At 45.0% G+C, this 19,155-nt stretch overlaps 2 protein-coding genes across 2 annotated transcripts; both read left to right on the top strand.

Moving 5' to 3' along the window:
• Window positions 1–35: 35 nt before the first annotated feature.
• On the top strand, window positions 36–6,042 carry tctn2 (tectonic family member 2). The gene is made up of 18 exons (XM_084457424.1): window positions 36–171; window positions 312–425; window positions 511–581; window positions 863–1,064; window positions 1,153–1,253; window positions 1,353–1,552; window positions 1,717–1,837; window positions 1,955–2,111; window positions 2,233–2,319; window positions 2,459–2,581; window positions 3,457–3,528; window positions 3,815–3,913; window positions 4,016–4,133; window positions 4,235–4,338; window positions 4,441–4,585; window positions 4,717–4,860; window positions 5,328–5,416; window positions 5,868–6,042. Exons 1-18 carry the CDS (start codon window positions 75–77, stop codon window positions 5,987–5,989), a joined length of 2,166 nt encoding a protein of 721 aa, XP_084313550.1. The 5' UTR covers window positions 36–74; the 3' UTR covers window positions 5,990–6,042.
• A 353-nt stretch (window positions 6,043–6,395) lies between these two features.
• Window positions 6,396–18,413, top strand: atp6v0a2b (ATPase H+ transporting V0 subunit a2b). Its single transcript, XM_084457076.1, has 20 exons — window positions 6,396–6,966; window positions 7,616–7,694; window positions 8,259–8,356; window positions 9,329–9,466; window positions 9,989–10,086; window positions 10,202–10,328; window positions 10,522–10,604; window positions 10,803–10,896; window positions 11,782–11,994; window positions 13,119–13,269; window positions 13,464–13,603; window positions 13,714–13,871; window positions 14,430–14,520; window positions 14,647–14,765; window positions 14,889–15,099; window positions 15,713–15,832; window positions 16,292–16,411; window positions 16,553–16,670; window positions 17,001–17,172; window positions 17,309–18,413. Exons 1-20 carry the CDS (start codon window positions 6,850–6,852, stop codon window positions 17,409–17,411), a joined length of 2,550 nt encoding a protein of 849 aa, XP_084313202.1. The 5' UTR covers window positions 6,396–6,849; the 3' UTR covers window positions 17,412–18,413.
• Window positions 18,414–19,155: the final 742 nt, after the last annotated feature.

The following is a 19,155-nucleotide window of genomic DNA, read 5'->3' as shown; positions in this document are numbered from 1 at the left end:
CATGATTGGTTGGTGGTTCGTTGCCATAGATATCCCAAGCACTTATCCAATATGGCGACTCCCTGACCTGAGAAATGGCAAATGATCAAAGTTGTGCATCTGCGCGGATCTCATGGCATTGTGGGTGGATATTTCAGGTCGTTTTACTTTCTAATGCTCAGAGCAATGTCGGTAAGTCATCTGTTTGCATTTGTCATGGATTAAAAGCCTTACTTAGCGTGCTAATGATACGGCTAACATCGATTTACTAGTGCTGAGCAACTGCTCGTTATCATTCAGTGTAATTAACACATTCATTACCCCCTCAACAGTTTTTCAACCCTCTTATATCATCGCATCTGGACCTTCATTAACGACTTTCTTACTTGGAAACACGTCTGGCATAAATCTGGCCTTCAGGGCAGTTTCTCCTTCCAATACAACAGGTATGGGTTTGACTCATCAAAAATGCACAGTTTAAGATCATAAAGGATTTTGTGTGATTGATTGTTTCAAACTGACTTTTGGCAGGTCGCCTTCCACCACCGTCATGTACAGAAGAGCCGACGCAATGGTCTCTCACACGAGAGTCAGTGGGAAAGGTACAGTGGCACGCTGTGCCCCTCAAATCGGATGAGATTATTGTCTATAGACATTTTTTATTCAAATGAGCTAACCTCTGTTTTATATCTTTATTTATATCAGTGACAAGTTAGCCCCCTGTCCAGCTTCAGATGGGTCACATGCTAATCCTGTTAATAAAACAGAGCCTTTGTTGATTAAGTAGTTCACTAATGGAAACCAATAACACATGGATTTCCACACAGGACCGTTTGTTATTACTGGTCCACTCATGTCTTTTCTCCCTTCTGGTGTCTCTCAGACAACAGTACGAGTGCACCTGAGATTGAACCGAAGTCTGCAGCTGTGTGGTAATAACGAGACCAATGACAACTGTTGTCCGGAGCCTCTTTGTGTCCTGGAGATTCTCAGTGTGTCTGCCTGTCTGGGAGGCATACCTCAGGCCACACTGCTCATACAGGCTAAGATTTATGCCCAGCTGCTGCCAACTAGCCCTGTATCTGGTGAGCTTTCCGCATACTCATATTATTTTGGCAAGTCAAAGGGATGTTGTATTACTTAACCCTTCCTCCCCTCTCTCTTTTTTCTCAGATAATAAAACAGTAATTCCCAACCAGGTCTTCCAACCCCTGGGGCCCTGTCCTTGTGACCTGACTGAGGGAGCCTGTGACATTCGCTGCTGCTGTGACAAGGTATTAAAATCCTCCATGGCACCTTCTGGGACAAGGTCCTAGAATAATTTTCTGACTACCTAATGGTGTTTCTGTGTTCTGTCTTTCTCACACTGTCAGGACTGTTCTCATAAAGCCAAGAGGCTGTTCGAGGCGCACTGTCTCCTGGGGCCCTTTGGAGGGGAAGTCTCCCCAACTCCTGATTACCAGTGCTCAGTACAGTCTGCCGAAAATGCCCCTGATTGGTTTCCATTCCTCTGTGTCACATCCCCGCCTGAGAACAACCCTTACTTGGGACTCTTTTACCAAGGAAATACAATGTGAGACATGTTTTCTGCATGTGGTGTTTAAGGAGCTGAGACAGTTTCCTTTCTCTCTAGAAATCATTATTATGATTATTCTATTGAAATAACTACAGGATGTATGTTTGAGTTCATGCATGGTTGTGCTTCTGACTTCTGATGAACCTTCCCACCTGCTCCAGCACACCAAAGCCTGGCCCATCTTTCCAAACCCCTGTGCTGTCAGCTCCACTGCCCACCGATGGCTACCGCCAAGGGGATCCCATTTTCACCATAAATGATCAGTTCTTCACTATTCCTCAGGTTAGCTTTGTGTGTGTGTGTGTGTGTGTGTGTGTGTGTGTTCAGGGTCACAGTATTATGTATTATGTTAACGCCATCTTATGTTTGTCTATGTTTTTTGATGTCTTAATCCCACAGAACTCCCTGATTGGCCAGTGTGTAGAAAACGGCCCTGTGGCTTTTTTGGAAAATTTCAAGGCGCAATGTGCAACGCCTCTTCTGTCTTGCCCAAATGCCCCCCCCTTACAGACAAGTCCAACTGATCTGAGTGTGCAAGTGAGAGATGGCCAAGGGGGTATGTTTCACTTCTTATAGGGTATAAGGTTGTCTTTTCACGTTTACACTATCTGTCAACTTTATCATTATGTGTCTCCCCTGATCGTTGTTATGTGTATGTGGTCTGGAAAATGTTTCAGGTGTGATCACAGTGGATGTAACTGATGAAATGGCCATTGACTTGAGTCCTTTTGTCTCGAGTCCTGACGATCCCTCTTCCACTCCAGGTAGGGAGATCAAATGTCAAGGAGGCACCATTACACTGATTAATATTCATGTATGGAGCTAAACACTGATGATTACATGCAAATTTCTTGATCCCAGCTGTTCACATGTTAATTTTGCAATCCCATAACCTGTCTACAGATAAGAGACAGGTTTGTGAAAACGTGACCTTGGCTTTGGATTACAAATTCTTCTGGAAAGGAAATGGACTCACCAACATCACAGTGACGCGTACAGTAGGGAACGTCCCTTTGGATGCCAGTGGTAGGTGCGACAAAGTTTGCCTTGTTCTTTCTGGATATCTGTATCATCATTACTATCATCACTTTTGTAAAGGAAAATCTTACTTGGTTTAGTTTAGATTTCAAATAACACGCTGAGTGGTCAATCAAGCTGGTTTTAAACAAATACATAGCAAAACAACCAGTTTAACATGCCCTTACAGACCAGCACAGCTACTCTATAAGGACACGCGTGAGATGGAAACCGGTTCGAAGAAAACTATAGTCTTAAGTCTATACAGCTGAGAAAACAATGCAGGACCACTATAAGATTCGACCAACGTACCAGCTTTCCAGCGAGCCTCGGAACAGCAGGCTCCGGGAAAATACACCCCCAGGCTACGACAGTGCCCCGGAGTCGTTCCGCAACTATAAAGTTGACGTGGGCCCACGTTTCTCCTCCTGAGCTCGCTGAAAAACTGGCAGTTGTCCCAAAAGTGACTTTTTTCTCTTATTTCCTCGTCGCCAATTATTGTAAATGAAAATCTTTCTTGGTTTAGTTTAGATTTCAAATAACACGCTGAGTTGTCAATCAAGCTGGTTTTAAACAAAGACAATAGTTTTATTCTGTTATGATTCTGCAGAGTCGGACTAAGCACAGGAAGTGATATCCAGGCAGAGTGAGTTCACTTGAGGACAGGTCTATAGGTTATACAGTGAAAAAGGAAGTGACATAGTTTCAGGATGAAGAGGACAGGGAAGTGATGTCACACAGGGAAGAATTTGTAGTTCTAACAGACTGATCTATGAGAACGAACTACAAAGTTTAGAACAACAGTCAAGGGGGAAAACAGAACACTTTGTTGAGACTTGAAATTCATTCACACTTTGATATGTCTTCCTCTCTCTTCCTATTAGCTTTAACAACCAGGTATTCTTCTGTGTTTCTTCACGGAGATTCCATGGCTGAGACTAACTCTGGGAACCCAGGTAAGTACAACCAAACACACTTGGTGCTTTGATGAGTGAACTGGTTGCTTGGGTGAACTATTTTTGATGCTTCCCTCTGGAAAATTAGGAGGGTAGGATCAGTATATGCACTGTATATCCCCCACACTTCTCTTCTTTCTGTGAAGCTCATTGTGTTGTACCTTTGTGCATGAAATGTGCTATATACACATTTTTATTTGTATTTTTTAATATTAGCTCTTTGTAGTCTAAATTGAATATTTTACACTGGTTTATCAACCCTATCAACATTTTTGTGAACTCTCAGGGTATCAGGTGGGTAGACCTGTTATTGGTGGGTTTTTGGACACCTTTGAGAATGACACAGGAGCCATACAGAGGAGTACAATCAACCTCTGGAGGCCAGGTATGGGTTTATTTTTAGTATGAATAGTATTGGTATTGGTGTACTGAATGTGAATGGACTGAATGTACAGTTTATTCAACCTTTTCTCTCCCCATCATCAAGTACGTGCTGGGTTCTGTGACTCTGCTGGAATGTGGCCAGTTCTGTTTGGAGAGAATTCAACCGCCGGATGTCTGCTAGCTGTGAACCTACAGAACCTAACCCAATGCAACCTTCTCAGGTGCGAAATTACCTAACTGGGTGTTTGGGGTGTAGTAAGCTACTATAACATCAATGTCCACCTGTTAATGTAATTTTCTTATTTTGTCTCCACTCCATTAGAGAGACTGTTGCTTCTCTTCAGGCTGATCTGGTCGTAGCAACACATGTCGCCAGGAACGGAGCCCCAGATTTCCTAAACCTGGCTGATTGGGTGAACATCACCTGTGAGAACATCCTGGTATTAAAACATGTTCATTCTTCTGCCACTGTCAGGGATGGACTCTGTAGCTCATTAGCCTCTGTCCCTCACACCATCTTATCTCCAGTTGTGACACCAAACTCAAGCCAGTCTGAGGGCGCCGGTGGGGCATGTTCAGGTATTCCATCACACCTGAACATCCATGTGAGGACCATGGTCTCTGGGGTGGTGGAGGGGGTGCCTCAGCAAGAAATCCAAGCAGTAGAACTAAGGTAAATGACAACACATCCGATCACAATCCTTTTCTTGGCTCACACTGAAACTACTGCAAAAGAGAGGGACACATGTTTGTCATAAGTCACATATTAGTTCTGTGTTTGAAGAGAGTGTTGTTCTTCCTTAGTTACACTGAGTCCACATGGAGGTTAGAGTGTGGAGGAGGAGACCCGACCCCCTGTCTGAACCTGCTGGTCACTCAGAACTTCCCTGTCACCTCCGCTGTCACCTTCACCTCACTCCTCATCAGCACACAACCACCCAAAACCAGGTGACACCTACAACACTGAGGCCCTTACAATTTAGTAAACAATATTCTTTGACTACTGAGCTTTGAGTTATCAATGACCCCATTTAAACCACATGGAAGTACAGGTGTAAATGCACCCAAAACGCTTTGAAGACGGATTGCAATCTGATCAGCCAAATCACCTCCGGAGTTGGTCAGGGACGCATTGTGACCACATTGAACACAAGTGTAAACGCAAATGTGTTTTCAATCCACATACAGCAATGTTAAACTAATGTGGCATTCGGTTGTTTGAGCTACTGTAGAGCAATCTGATCTCAATCGCTGGAGACACATATTAATACCAGGTGTAAATGTAATCAGGTTCAATCATATCTACATATAATCTGGATACAAGATGCATTTTAATTCCAGGTGTAAATGGGGTCAATATATGTAAAACTCTTAAGGCTGTAGACTGACTGGGATTCGAATGTTGCGTTGTCCAGGTTTCAGATTAACTTCACAGAATACGACTGTGACAGGAATGATGTGTGCTGGCCCCAGCTAGCCTTCCCCCTCACCAGGTATTACACAGGTGAGGCCTCGCTGTTATGCAACTCTATTGAGTTAATACAATTCAGCTCTGGTGACTGACTGACTGACTGACTGACTGACTGACTGACTGACTGACTGACTGACTGACTGACTGGTTGGCTGACTGACTGACTGACTGAATGGGTGACTGACTGACTGACTGACTGGACTGACTGGACTGACTGGCTGGCTGACTGACTGACTGACTGACTGGACTGACTGGACTGACTGGACTGACTGACTGACTGACTGACTGACTGGACTGGACTGGACTGACTGGACTGACTGACTGACTGACTGACTGACTGACTGACTGGACTGACTGGACAGACTGGAATGACTGTGACTGACTGACTGACTGACTGACTGACTGACTGACTGACTGACTGACTGACAGTTAGTAACAATGATGCAATGTTGGTATAACATGAAATACCCACCTCTGCTTCCAGGTGAGCCACACTCTCAGTCTCTGGCCAAAGGCTTCATCTTAGTGTTTTTCTTCATCACTGCCTCTGTTCTTGGGACTCCGTGGAGGCAGATACGTCAGGCCTGGAACAGTGCTTTTCTCTAGCACCTAAGAAAGAGATGGACGCGACAGACAGGCTGATGCTGATAAGCACTCTTTTTGTTCTACTTTGACTGGGATGGTTTTATTATTGAATTTGTTTGGTCTTGAAAAAGTGGATTACTACATTGAGGCTGTTTTCTGCAGGTATTTTCATACTTTCCAATAGTGTAAATTATGATGTTGTATTTTGTTGTATTCAATAAATATGTCTACTTTTTAAGAAACAATTTTAATTCCAACTTTAATATCATTCCACTTCTAAAACGTGAGTGAGAAGTAAAAAAAAATAAATAAATAAAGGTTTAAACCCTGGACATCATCTGCGCAGACGCGGTTACGCGGTTAGCCGTGACCGTGCGGCACTGCGCTCAACACAGTTCAGAGTGGGACGTGTGGCGTGACGTGGACTGGCTAGCTGTCTTTGGTAAACTTGTAAAACTCGATCAGTCACACATTATGTTGCTTACTGGATCGGTAGCAAGCGTGTCCTCACACTGTCAGCCCAGGAGCTCGCCATCATCACCGCTCCTGCACATTCTGTGAGGAACCTTACCTAGGAACCTAGGAACCTTACGCGTATATTGACTTCAGCCGAGCCTTCATGGACCAATCCGGTTAAGCGCCTAGCTAGGCTAACTTAGCTTGCTCATAAACTTGTGTCTGGAGGTGGGCTACAGTGTCTCCCTTCATTGGAGAATGATTTTTGAGGTTGGGAGGTTCTACTGAAGAAGACGTCATTGATCAGCCAATGATTGACAAGTTGGGAAGTTCACAACAGTGAAACTGAAGCTAGCTAAGCTAAGCTAGCTACCTGCCGGCTAGCCGGTACCCACTGGGCTCGAAGGAGAGGACGAGCTGTCAGAATGGGCTCTCTGTTCCGGAGTGAAGAGGTGTGTTTGGCCCAGCTGTTCCTCCAGTCCGGCTCAGCGTACGACTGCATCAGCGAACTGGGAGAAATGGGCCTTGTAGAATTTAGAGACGTAAGTATCTCAGACTGCATAGCTAACGATAGCCATTACATGGTTTGTTCAAGTTCAACTGTGTAGCTAGGTTAGCTCTATCTGATTAGGACTCTTTGTTAACGTTATTCCTCCACATCTGGCAGACGTGATTATTACCCACTGAGCAAAGACACGTCTAAAATACGTCTTTTAGATGTCTTTTTCGTCTTTTCCGGACGTCCAAAGACATCCAATTAGGAGCCAGAATGAAAGTTTTTTTTAGACGTTCAGATATTGAACCCGTTTTGCACGTCCACAGACGTCTTAGAGGGGTCCAAGCCAGACGTTTGAATATTGAGGGGTCCAGCAGACGTACAAATGGGGTTCAGGACCGACGGACGTTATTAAGACATGATCTGAACGTCTCCCTGACGTTGTGTGTTTGCTGGGTAGCGCAGGCCTTGCTCCTCACAAATTACACTTTATGAAATACACCATTTGATGCTAGATCTGGTACGCCAACAATGACGTTCAGACTGCTGCCTGGTGGATTGGAGTGCTGTCTATGTCATGAGGAAACTCGACGGAAAGTCTCCGATTTGTGAAGTTGATCTCGGTTGTCAGTAGATGTTTAGCCTGTTAGGTGTATGTTTTGACGACGATGCATTATATACTTCCTCTATTGCAGCTCAATCCTAGTGTCAACTCCTTCCAGCGCAAATTTGTCAGTGAGATCAAAAGATGTGAAGAAATGGAAAGAATTCTTGGTAAGATACTGTTCGGACTTCCCTTGACGTAACCATCCTTTTCTCCACAGCATAATTGGACACCAACCCCAGTAGATTAAACTTTGGACTAAAAAAGGAAAGATGCAGCTCTCAGGAATGTTAGTAGTACCAAGAGATAAAGAATTACTGAGAGCCAGGTTGGGTTTCCGTGTGCAGTTTATGCCTAGTCCTGAACTAAAATTTACTTTAGACAATTCCCAACAATGATTATACTTTTTAACCTACGGTTAAGTTCAGTCTACGTTTGTGTGACCCCTCTCGTCTCTTTGTCGAACTGGTGTCAGACCATGTCAACAGATTGTTTTGTAAACACCTGCCTGTTTATGTTTTCACTGTTTCATAAAGCTGGCTAACTGAGCAAGCCTGACTTCTGCAATGAGTAAAACCTGGAGACTCTTCAGATCTGGAACATGGACTGGAGTAAAACAGCTTTCCGGGTTTTACTTTGTGCAGAAGTCATGCTTACCCAGTTAGCCAGCTTTATGAAACAGACCCCTGGAGTGCTTTATTCTAAAAGACAAGTCCACCCTCCATCTTTGACAGGATACCTTCTGAGGGAAATCAAGAAGGCCGGCATCCCGCTGCCAGAGGGAGACGTGAACCCCGTCGCTCCCCTGCCCAAACACGTCCTGGTTATAATGGTCAGTTCGCCCATGCCTCCCCTTAATCTGCCTATCTTTGTCTTAGCACGAGTTTCAACCCATGTGTGGCATTTTGAATGTGAAGCCCGTGCACGGATGAATGATGCTTTTGAAGTGTAGTGTAAATACCAGGGCTGGCCCCTGAAAGTCGACGAGGCGAATCATCAGTTGGAGACCTTTAAGTCGACTGAGATTCTTGGAAGTCTTATCAGTCGTTCTTTTTTGCTCCACTGTCAAGATGCGCTGGTGGGTTGAGACCACTCACATGCCTTGTGATTTATATAGGACAGGCCAATCATTGGTTTTAGACCTAGGCTGTTACAGTAGCTATTTGTTGTGCAGTAAAAGGAGAGTTAAGACTGATATAGCAGAGGGAAGAAGGCAGGAAACCCCTCTCTCCTCCGCTTTGCGTCTAGCCTAGCCTACTATATGCCAGCAATCGTGCATTTCCCAAACAGAATATCACACCACGAAACTGCCTTGCTAGATCAATCTTCTTATATTAACTAAGATATCCCCTGGATTTTTTTTTTCACCAATAGACAGATCGAGCTCTAACGTATAGAGGAGTATCGTCAAATGGCCCAACCCATATGGAGGATATGGGAAACACCGCATAAAAACATGGGGGCATCTGAAGTAGATGGACAATGTGGGCTAGATGATTCATGTTTAGCAACAAAAACAGGCGTCTTTTATTGTGCTGCCCTGATTCCCGCGGTCTCCCCTCAGCCTACTAGACAGGCGAATGAATGAACCAATCATCGAATCTCTGGTTTGAACAGGCGAATCTCATTCAACTCCCAAAATTTAGAGTTGGGTACAGCCTTAGTAGTTACACACCTTTCATCCCAGGTAACCAATTGTTGGTTACAGCAACTCACAGGAGATCTTGTCCATTTCTAAATGGAGAGAGCATCATGACTTTGTTCTTCGTGTGGTCATCGCTGGAGTCTGTGCTTGTGGCTGCAGGAGCAGCTGCAGAGGTTGGAGGTGGAGCTTAGCGAGGTGACCCGGAACAAGGAGAAGCTGCAGAAGAACCTCCTGGAGCTGACGGAGTACACACACATGCTGCGCATCACACGCAACTTTGTGCACCGGAGTTCTGAGGTGAGTTGTGTCATGGAAATTGTAGTTTCACTACCTCCCTCAACCTTTCACAAAGCTGTGCTAAACTCATGTCTCAACCTTTGACCACTGTTGATGGTGTCTGCCATTTAATCTGCACACGTCATAAGAAATGGCGGACATCATCAACAGTGGTCAAGAGTTGACACGTGATATGAGAAAGGGCGGCAAATCCTGCATGGACAATGGAACAAAGGATTGTTATTCCAGGGCAGACAACGTCTAGGTGTGTCAACCTCCTGGAGAGGTCATCCTGTTATAATTGAGTTTAGCACAGCTATTTGAAAGATTGAGGGAGGTAGTGAAACTACAATTTCCAAGACAGTTGGTTGGTTGGTTACACCTGCTTTCGCGGATCCCCTTATTAAACAGTGCCCCGACGTCCTCTGATTTTTTTTGCTGTTTCAAGCTTGGATCAAGTCTGGCAGTATAATATGTGATTGACCAACGACCATATACAGTGGGCTGTGGCCCTGACCGCTGTCTTTTTCCCTCGTGTCTCAGCGTGAGCCCCTGCAGACCGGGTACGAGGAGTTTCCCTTCCTGGAGAAGGACGCCATGATGGACTACACCAGTATGCAGCGGCTAGGAGCCAGACTGGGGTGAGGGGCTGTCCACCGGCATTTATCTCTGTATATACAATGTGTGAGTGTGGGTATGTGTGCGTGTCTGTACGTGTGCCGTTTGATGCCATGTTTCGACCGCTTCCCCCTACAGCTTCATCTCAGGACTGATCCAGAGGGTGAAGATCGAGGCGTTTGAGCGGATGCTGTGGAGGGTGTGTAAGGGCTACACCATCCTCAGCTACTCCGAGATCCAGGAGTATCTGGAGGACCCCGACACGGTGCGTGTGTCTGAGCTTTCTCACCATCACTTAATCTGACTTGAGACCTTCTCTGGGCCTCCCCCTCTTCCTTCAGAGGTTGGTTATGAGAGTTAAATTGACGAAAGCTTGCTTGCTAAGTATATCGGCTCTTCTGGAGGAAAAGCAGAGGCTTACTGTACCATAAACACTTCCTGTGCTCTGACCTTTGCAGGGGGAGTCAACCAAAAGTGTGGTTTTCCTAATTTCCTACTGGGGGGAACAGATTGGTCAGAAGGTCAAGAAGATCTGTGACTGGTAATTCACTGTTTTGATCACATAAACAGGGATCTTTAAAAAATAAAAATAAAAAGTACAAAAAATGAATTTTAGGCCTAACAAAGTGTAAAAAGGGTCTTGATAGGTCTTAAAAATGTCTTGGGATTAGGAAGTTCCTTCCTAGCCTTCTGAGCGCCTAACATGAATGTCACACGCGTGTGTCCCTCTGCTCCCCAGCTACCACTGTCACCTGTATCCATACCCCAACAGCAACGACGAGAGGACCGATGTGGTGGAGGGACTCAGGACTCGCATCCAGGACCTACACACTGTAAGTGCAATGAACACATTGTTTGTCTGCTTAAGACAATAGTTCCGTGTGTGTGTGTGTGTGTGTGTGTGTGTGTGTGTGTGTGTTTTAGTTGATCCAGTGTCTTCTTTAACCACAAAAATAATTCTGTAACCAACTCCAGAGATGTCTTTAAACTGTCAGTGTAGTTAAATTGTAAGCCGTGCTCCTGCTGTTGGAATTAGCCATTGCCATGTCTTGTACTAAAACATTTTGAGTTTTGAACTAGAGGCCACTCCCCCACACTGTCTGCCTATGTAGTCAGTTAACTAAGCTTGTGACCCCATGTCTATGGGACTGCTCTGTGAAGTCCCTTCAGAAAAAAAGATTGTATTAACCTCAGCCGTGCACATGACCAGCATGAGGTTCCAGCTGAAGGCACGCCGACTCTTTTTTTCCCCCCTCTCTTTCACAATCTAGGTATCCCTCTCTCACGCCACATGTGCACGCACACACACACAGACATACGCACACACACACACACACACACAGACACGCACACGCGCGCACACGCACATACACACACACACAGACATACGCACATACACACACGCACACAGACACGCACACACATACACACACACATGCACACACACACACACACACATACACACACACACACACACACACACTGTTCTCTTTCTCATGTTCTTTCTCTCCCACCCTCTTTGTCTTTCTGTAAGAGTAAATTCCTCGTCACGACCAGCAAAATCAAGTTCACCACCCCGTTAGCACACCCTGTTGTTACCCCGTTAGCACACCCTGTTGTTACCCCGTTAGCACACCCTGTTGTTACCGTGTGGGTAGAAACCCTCCCCATGATGTGAGACGTGAACTCAAGATGGTCTCAACCCTGGCTGTCCACAGGTGCTCTTCAGGACGGAGGACTACCTGAGACAGGTGCTGAACAAGGCCTCCGAGTCTGTTTACACCTGGGTCATCCAGGTCAAGAAGATGAAGGCCATCTACCACATTCTCAACCTCTGCAGCTTCGATGTTACTAACAAGTGTCTGATCGCTGAGGTGTGGTGCCCCGTCAACGACTTGCCCACCCTGCGGAGGGCGCTAGAGGAGGGCTCGGTGAGTGAGTGTCTAGTCTAGCGCTACTGTTGTGACTTGTGTAAAGTTCTCCGTCTAAGTTGACTGTTTTTTTGTCAATTGGATTATTTTGACTAAACCAACAAAATAACAGACCCTAATAGACCCGGTTGTGACCTGTTTTAGGATTGGGGACAAAAAGAAATGTTCCATTGATCTTCTCAGCCCCCTGCTGATGGTTTTGGCTCCGCTGATGAAGGCCTGGATTACACTACTGTTTTTTTCTGCGTTTTCACCGAAAACAACCTACATTTGCACCTAGCAATTACATTACCACGCCCAAAACAAAGCTCGAACCCGGAGGCCTCGGGATACGGCCCAAGCTCCGTTTTTGGGGCTTGAAATCCGGAGCTGCTTTCTAGTGTAATAGACAGTAATAATATAAATTTGGAAATAAGAATAACGGGAGTCACACAAAAACAGCAAGCGGATAATAATGTAGGAAGAACTGTATTCAGTGTTTACAGGTTCGAGGTGAACAGTTAGGCTATAATATTGCTATCACAGCAGCGCGAATTGAGAGAGATTGAAATAAAAGTAGGCTATATTTTTGGAAATGTATTTGTTGGTGACTGATGGCGGTCGGATGGCTGGACAGCTGCATTTTAAACTCACAGCATTCTAGACTACGCTACTAGACAAGAAATATATATAATACCCTTGATTGCTAAAGCTCAAACTCTTAAATCACCAGTTTGGTATGCTCTTTAATGGTGCGGTATGTGTTTTCAGGCATGTTAGTGTGATAAGAGATTTGAACGGATGATCTTTACGTGTAATTCGCGTGTAAGCGTAGATCGTTTTCCCCGTTCAAAACGTACAGTAGCCATGAACAAACGCAGTCGTGTAATCCAGGCCTAAATCATAAAGTCAAAGGGTCTGTGTATTTTTTCCCTTCTCCCAGGACAAAATACCTCTGGGCTTGCTGTGTCCACTATTACATTACAGGCTAATGCGCATAATTAAGGCCACAGTCCATTCAATATGCCCCCTAAGTGAGTTTAGCAGGAGTTCGACTGGGACGGAGGCAGGCAGGGATACGGGAGGAGGAACTCTCATGGTCCCCGTCCAGAGAGAGTCTGACCTTTGACATTTGTCTCACACAGAGGAAAAGCGGAGCCACGGTGCCTTCTTTCGTCAACCGTATCCCTAGCAACGACACTCCGCCCACCCTCATTAGGACCAATAAGTTCACCTCTGGCTTCCAGAACATAGTGGAAGCTTACGGGGTGGGCAACTACAGAGAGGTGAACCCAGGTGAGCCCTGTCTGGGGTGTGTTTGCGTTGTCTGTGTACAGTAGAGGAGGATGGAGGGGGGATATTTGCATGTCTAGGCACGTCAGACCCTGGGCCTCAAGGAAAGGCAAGGCTAGTTTATTTGTAAAGAGCTTTACATGAGCTTTACATAAGTATTTCTCCATGATGATGTTTTCTCTGTTTTGGATGGACAGCACCTTACACCATCGTCACCTTCCCGTTCCTGTTTGCTGTGATGTTCGGAGACCTGGGCCACGGTGTCATCATGGCCCTGTTCGCCTTCTGGATGGTGTTTTACGAGAACGACCGCAAACTGAAGCGCACCAGGAACGAGGTGAGAGAGACAGGACGTCCCCGTCCCCCCAAGGTCCATCTGGCCCGCGACGCGCAGTACGTTCGGTTCTCGTTGATAGTTTGTCCTCAGCGGCGTGTTTGTGTGCTCAGATCTGGAACACGTTCTTCGAAGGCCGATACATCATCCTGATGATGGGCCTGTTCTCCATCTACACGGGGCTCATCTACAACGACTGCTTCTCCAAGTCCCTCAACATGTTTGGATCCAAGTGGAGCGTCCAGGCCATGTATAAAGAACAGAAGTGGACGTAAGTACTGGACCTCCCCCACTGGGAATGGGCCGACACAGTATCATGTGGATTAGGGCTGGGTTAAAAAAAATTGATTAATCGATTCTGAATCATTTGATTCATGAATCCCAAAATGTATCTTTTATTGAATGAATGAATGAATAAATGAATAAATGAAGGAATGAATAGTTCATTAATTCATTCAATGATTCGTTCATTTATTCATTCATTCATTTTTGGAAATCAGTATCGATACCCAGCCCTATTATTGATGTGTTGCATAACTTGGCAGTCATGTAATTAAGGTTACAGCAAAAAAAACAAAAACAGGTTTTGGTAACACTAACCGAATCAATATTGAATCGAATCGAATCAAATTTAATTGTGATAATCAATTCTGAACCTTGTGAATCGGAATCGAATCGATTCTGGAAATTCGAATCGATACCCAGCCCTAATGTGGATATAGTTATCCAGGAAACACTGTAGACGCTTACAGATGAACACAGATGTGCAACTTCACTGTTTTTCTGAGGTTGGGACCTAACGTCGTGCTCTTTTGATTGTGTCTTAAAGGGACGCAATAGTCAGTGCCAATCGTATGCTTACCCTCGATCCTAATGTCACAGGGGTCTTCAAAGGACCCTACCCTCTGGGCATTGACCCGGTACGTGTTAGTTTGTAAACAATGGTCAGATACAACATAGAGTATTTACATGAGACATTCCCACTAAACCTGGTAAGCATTCACAGAAATGCAAGCTCACTGTTTGTCATCTCCTCCGTTGTGCAGATTTGGAACTTGGCATCCAACCGTCTCACTTTCCTCAACTCCTATAAGATGAAGATGTCCGTGATCCTGGGTATCGTCCACATGAGCTTCGGAGTCATTCTCAGCGTCTTCAACCACCTGTGAGGAATAATTACACTTTTCATCCAAGTAGAATGGTGAATGAAAATCCAATAGAAGTACGACAGAAATAAAGAAGAGCATTCTTCTTTAAATAACCGAAAGCCATTTGTCTGTCTACGAAGGCACTTTAGGAAGAAGTTCAACCTCTACTTGGTCTTCCTCCCGGAGATTCTGTTCCTGCTTTGTCTCTTCGGCTACCTGGTCTTCATGATCTTCTACAAATGGCTGGCCTACTCCGCCCACAATTCCAGAGACGCTCCCAGCATCCTCATCCACTTCATCAACATGTTCTTCATGCAGGGCGATGGGATCCAGCCTCTCTACTCAGGGCAGGTAACAGCCTGGGCCGCATATTCATCCCGTCCAGAGCTGTCCTCACTGAGAAATGCAGGGTCAAGCTAGGGCTGCACGATTATGACCAAAAATAATAATTGCGATTATTTGCTTCAAAATGGTAATTGCGATTAATAATTGCGATTAATATAATATTAATATATAATAACCAAAATGCTCCCAAATGACAGACATTGATCCCTTTCTTGCTACTAACTCACTGACCTTGTTTTCGCTCATTTTGTCACTACTCACGGCTAAGGGTACTCTTGTGACACTTGACCTACTGCTATCTGTCTTCTCAGTGAAATTGCTGCGCACAGCGCACTCAGCAGGAACGCATGTGATTGGTCAGACAGCATAAGCGCCTGTGATTGGACCGTGTAGTCCTAGCACACTCCATTCAAAGAAAAATTATTAATCACATTAATTGCGGCCTTTTGCGATTAATTAATCGCGGAGGTCATTATCGCGATTTCGATTAATTCACGATTAATTGTGCAGCCCTAGGTCAAGCGTCCCATCACCCGCTAGATCGACGGTCAGGATCGTCACACAAAGAGCGGCTAAACTGGGATCAACAGGTCGTGACCTTGTGTGTTTCTCCCTCCAGACTGGTTTTCAGGTGTTCCTGGTGATCGTAGCGGTGCTCTCAGTGCCGGTCCTACTGCTGGGGAAGCCTGTCTACCTCTACTGGCTGCACAACGGAGGCAATCGCCTGGGAATATACAGGGTGAGGCCGTGTGGGCGTAGGTGTACAGGGGGCGTTTATGAGTTAGCTTGTGTTAGGGGGCGATCACACCTGGGAAAGACGCTAGAAACGAGACGCTAGTAAAAAAACATTGATTTCCTATGATACGGCGCGTCTGACTGGCGTTCCGGCGTCTTTTTCGACGGGCGTCTTTCAAGCGTCTTTTTTTGACGCGCGTTCTTGCAGGCGCGTCAGTTTTGACGCGCGTTTGTAGACGCTGAATTAAAAAACTAAAAGTTTAACTATTTGCAACTTTTGAGCGTCAGACGCGAGAAGCGCCATTTCGTCATCATCATATTTTTGGCCCAAGCGTTTCAAGCGTCTTTGAAGCGTCCGCGTTTCTAGCGTCTTTTCCAGGTGTGATCGCCCCCTTACTGTACCCATCACACCGGTGTTGTCTGTTGGTCTGTAACGTTCTATCCGCTCGCCGGGTCTGCCCAGGGTTACGAGCGCGTGCGCCGCAGCAGTGAGGAAGAGCTCTCGCTCATGAGGGCCCACGACATGGAAGAGGGCAGCAGTCACGGTGACCCGTCCACCAGCAGAGAGCACCAGGCACAGGAGGTGGGCTCACAGACGCACACCCGTCATCACTCAGAACGCGCGTCCATGGGCGCTGTGGCGCCGACCAGCTGGCTGGATTGTCATCGCTCTGAAATAACGGATGATTGTCCCGAGTTTTTGACTTTCCCCGTTTTGTGACAGTTTGACTTCGCAGACGAGTTCCTGCACCAGGCGATTCACACCATAGAGTACTGCCTGGGCTGCGTCTCAAACACGGCCTCCTACCTGAGGCTCTGGGCTCTTAGCCTGGCGCATGCTCGTGAGTAACACACACACACACACACAAACAAACAAACAAAAACACACCATACACACACAAAACCACACCACACACAAAACCACACCACACACAAAACCACACACACACACAAACCACACACACACACACACACACAAACAAACACACAAAACCACACCACACACAAAGCCACACCACACACAAAACCACACACACACACAACCACACCACACACAAAACCACACACACACACACACACACACACAGTATGTCTGATCTTTTAGATGGGCTCTTTCTGATGTTTCAGAAACGTGAGAAACCGTGTGTTTGTGCGCGTCTTTCCTCATCCAGAGCTGTCGGAGGTGCTGTGGTCCATGGTGATGCGCGTGGGCCTGAGGATGAACTCCAGCCTGGGGATTGTGTTTCTGGTGCCTGTGTTCGGGTTGTTCGCCATCCTCACTGTGTCCATCCTCCTGATTATGGAGGGACTATCAGCCTTCCTCCACGCCCTCAGGCTGCACTGGTAAATGACTCATCAAGCACAATACCGACAGTGTGTATATGCACAGTATGCAGGTTCAAAGATAGAGAACGTTTAAGGCGTGTCAGTTATACCGATATCCTGTATGATGCTGAGTGTTGTATGCTTTTGTCCATAGGGTGGAGTTCCAGAATAAGTTCTACAGCGGGACTGGAGTCAAGTTTGTTCCCTTCGCCTTCTCCCTCCTGCCCTCCAGCTTTGAGCACGACGGCCTGCTGTGAATGGGACATAAAGACCCTCCTGGAGAAGAAAACACAGCCACAATGTGCCAGCAGACACGAGCGCTATCGAGCCTGAATTATGTACAGTTCAATTTCATAGTTTATTTTCTACTGTTCGCACTGACTGCCTTACAGAAGTAAAACCAAATGTTCAAACCGTTGTGAAGAAAAGGAACTTGACTTTTCAGTGTTGGAAAAGTATTTTGGGATGAATGTGGTTTCGAGATCTGGTAGTGCTTTTAGGGAGGGATGCGATAAGGTTTGAATGAAAACAAATGTTAAAACCACAGTGAACTGGTCTCAGATGAATGTTTCCTTACTGTGACGTGGTAACTGCTGACAGTATGTCCACACTTGTTGCCTTTATCTCCATGGCTTTGTGGGAGACTTCTCCTAAATGGCACATCCCATGAGGGAATTTCAAGACATCTGTTTAGGTGGGGAAAGTGATGACTCAACCAGTGTAGAGGGATGCATTTTCTGACGCCATGTCCTGTATTCTCACCCTGTCTGTATTTGCCCGGAACAGAAGAATAGTTTACCTTCAGACAAATCAACTATCATCTTTCTTATGACTTCTGTTTATGGGGTATCCTCCTAAGAGTAGTGGAGCTTGTTGGTTTTAATTGTTCTTATGGCAGTAAGTCTGATTACTATGTAACGCTGAACAATATGGGGTGCTTGGACTGCTAAAAGTCTTGACCTAAACCAGATTTTGATGGGTTATGCTTTGACGATAAGGCAATTTCAAATAGTTTTGGGTTAAAAATAAAACTTCTAGGGGTTTAGTGTATAATGTTATGTAATCATTGGTAACTCAATCTTGTATGTGGTTGGTTGAGTGATTGTTGTAAATGTCTAATTTAGTCCTAATTCGATTTTACATTTTATTTATTTTATAAAAATAACTTTATTTTTCTTTTTATTGACATAAAAAACTAAATTCATATGTTGATACATTCCTCAGTTTAACTTTGCTGAATCATTTTCTATTGTGTAATGTTAAAGATGTCAAAATGTGTCATGTCAATAAAGCTGATGATTTGATTGAACATTTTGTATTATTCAGAAAAGCACGTAATGGGTAAAAAGTTGCATTATTCAACTTTCATGATGAATTCATGATTTACTTCCTCATGAAATGGGCATTGTAATATTCTTACAACACCAGACTCAAGTTTAGGGTGACTACTAGTTGCCTTGCTGGTACGGAACACCGTAGGGACATACTGTAGCCTAAATGAACACAGAAAAGGTAAATTAAGCAATCTACTACAGGCATCATTTTTTCCAATGTGATCCAAGAATGCCATTGACAATCAAGCACTGTTCTGTATAATCCATATACAGTACTGTTCTAAAATTGATAGACATTTCTAAAATCCACATTGGCAGTTATAACAGCCATATACAGTTCTAAAATCCATAGACAGTTCTCAAATTCACTGACAGTTCTAACATCCCTAGACAGTTCTCAAACCCATAGACAGTTCTAAAATCCATAGACAGTTCTAACATCCATAGACAGTTCTAAAATCCATAGACAGTTCTAAAATCCATTGACAGTTTCTAAAATCCATTGACATTTATTTATTCATTTCTAAACTCCTGCTGAGGTGAGGGCGACACCTGCTGCTCGTTAAACACACTGCAGGTTCACAGGAAAGTTTACAGGTTGCCATGGAAATATGAGCACGCGACGTGTGTCAGTTAAAAGAAGCAACATCTACCAATATTTCAATGA

The sequence above is a fragment of the Borostomias antarcticus genome (genome assembly GCF_949987555.1).
Source record: "Borostomias antarcticus genome assembly, chromosome: 23".
Classification (NCBI taxonomy): Eukaryota; Metazoa; Chordata; class Actinopteri; order Stomiiformes; family Stomiidae; genus Borostomias; species Borostomias antarcticus.
The sequence above is the reverse complement of the archived record's forward strand: the minus strand, read 5'-3'. Positions and strand labels throughout refer to the sequence as shown.

Coding starts and splice junctions, on each gene's coding strand:
- tctn2 (XM_084457424.1), top strand. CDS start 75: ATGGCAAATGATCAAAGTTGTGCATCTGCGCGGATCTCATGGCATTGT. Junction 582..862: donor CACGAGAGTCAGTGGGAAAG/GTACAGTGGCAC, acceptor GGTGTCTCTCAG/ACAACAGTACGAGTGCACCT. Junction 4,861..5,327: donor ACACAACCACCCAAAACCAG/GTGACACCTACA, acceptor TGCGTTGTCCAG/GTTTCAGATTAACTTCACAG.
- atp6v0a2b (XM_084457076.1), top strand. CDS start 6,850: ATGGGCTCTCTGTTCCGGAGTGAAGAGGTGTGTTTGGCCCAGCTGTTC. Junction 10,897..11,781: donor GCATCCAGGACCTACACACT/GTAAGTGCAATG, acceptor GGCTGTCCACAG/GTGCTCTTCAGGACGGAGGA. Junction 15,100..15,712: donor AGCCTCTCTACTCAGGGCAG/GTAACAGCCTGG, acceptor TTCTCCCTCCAG/ACTGGTTTTCAGGTGTTCCT.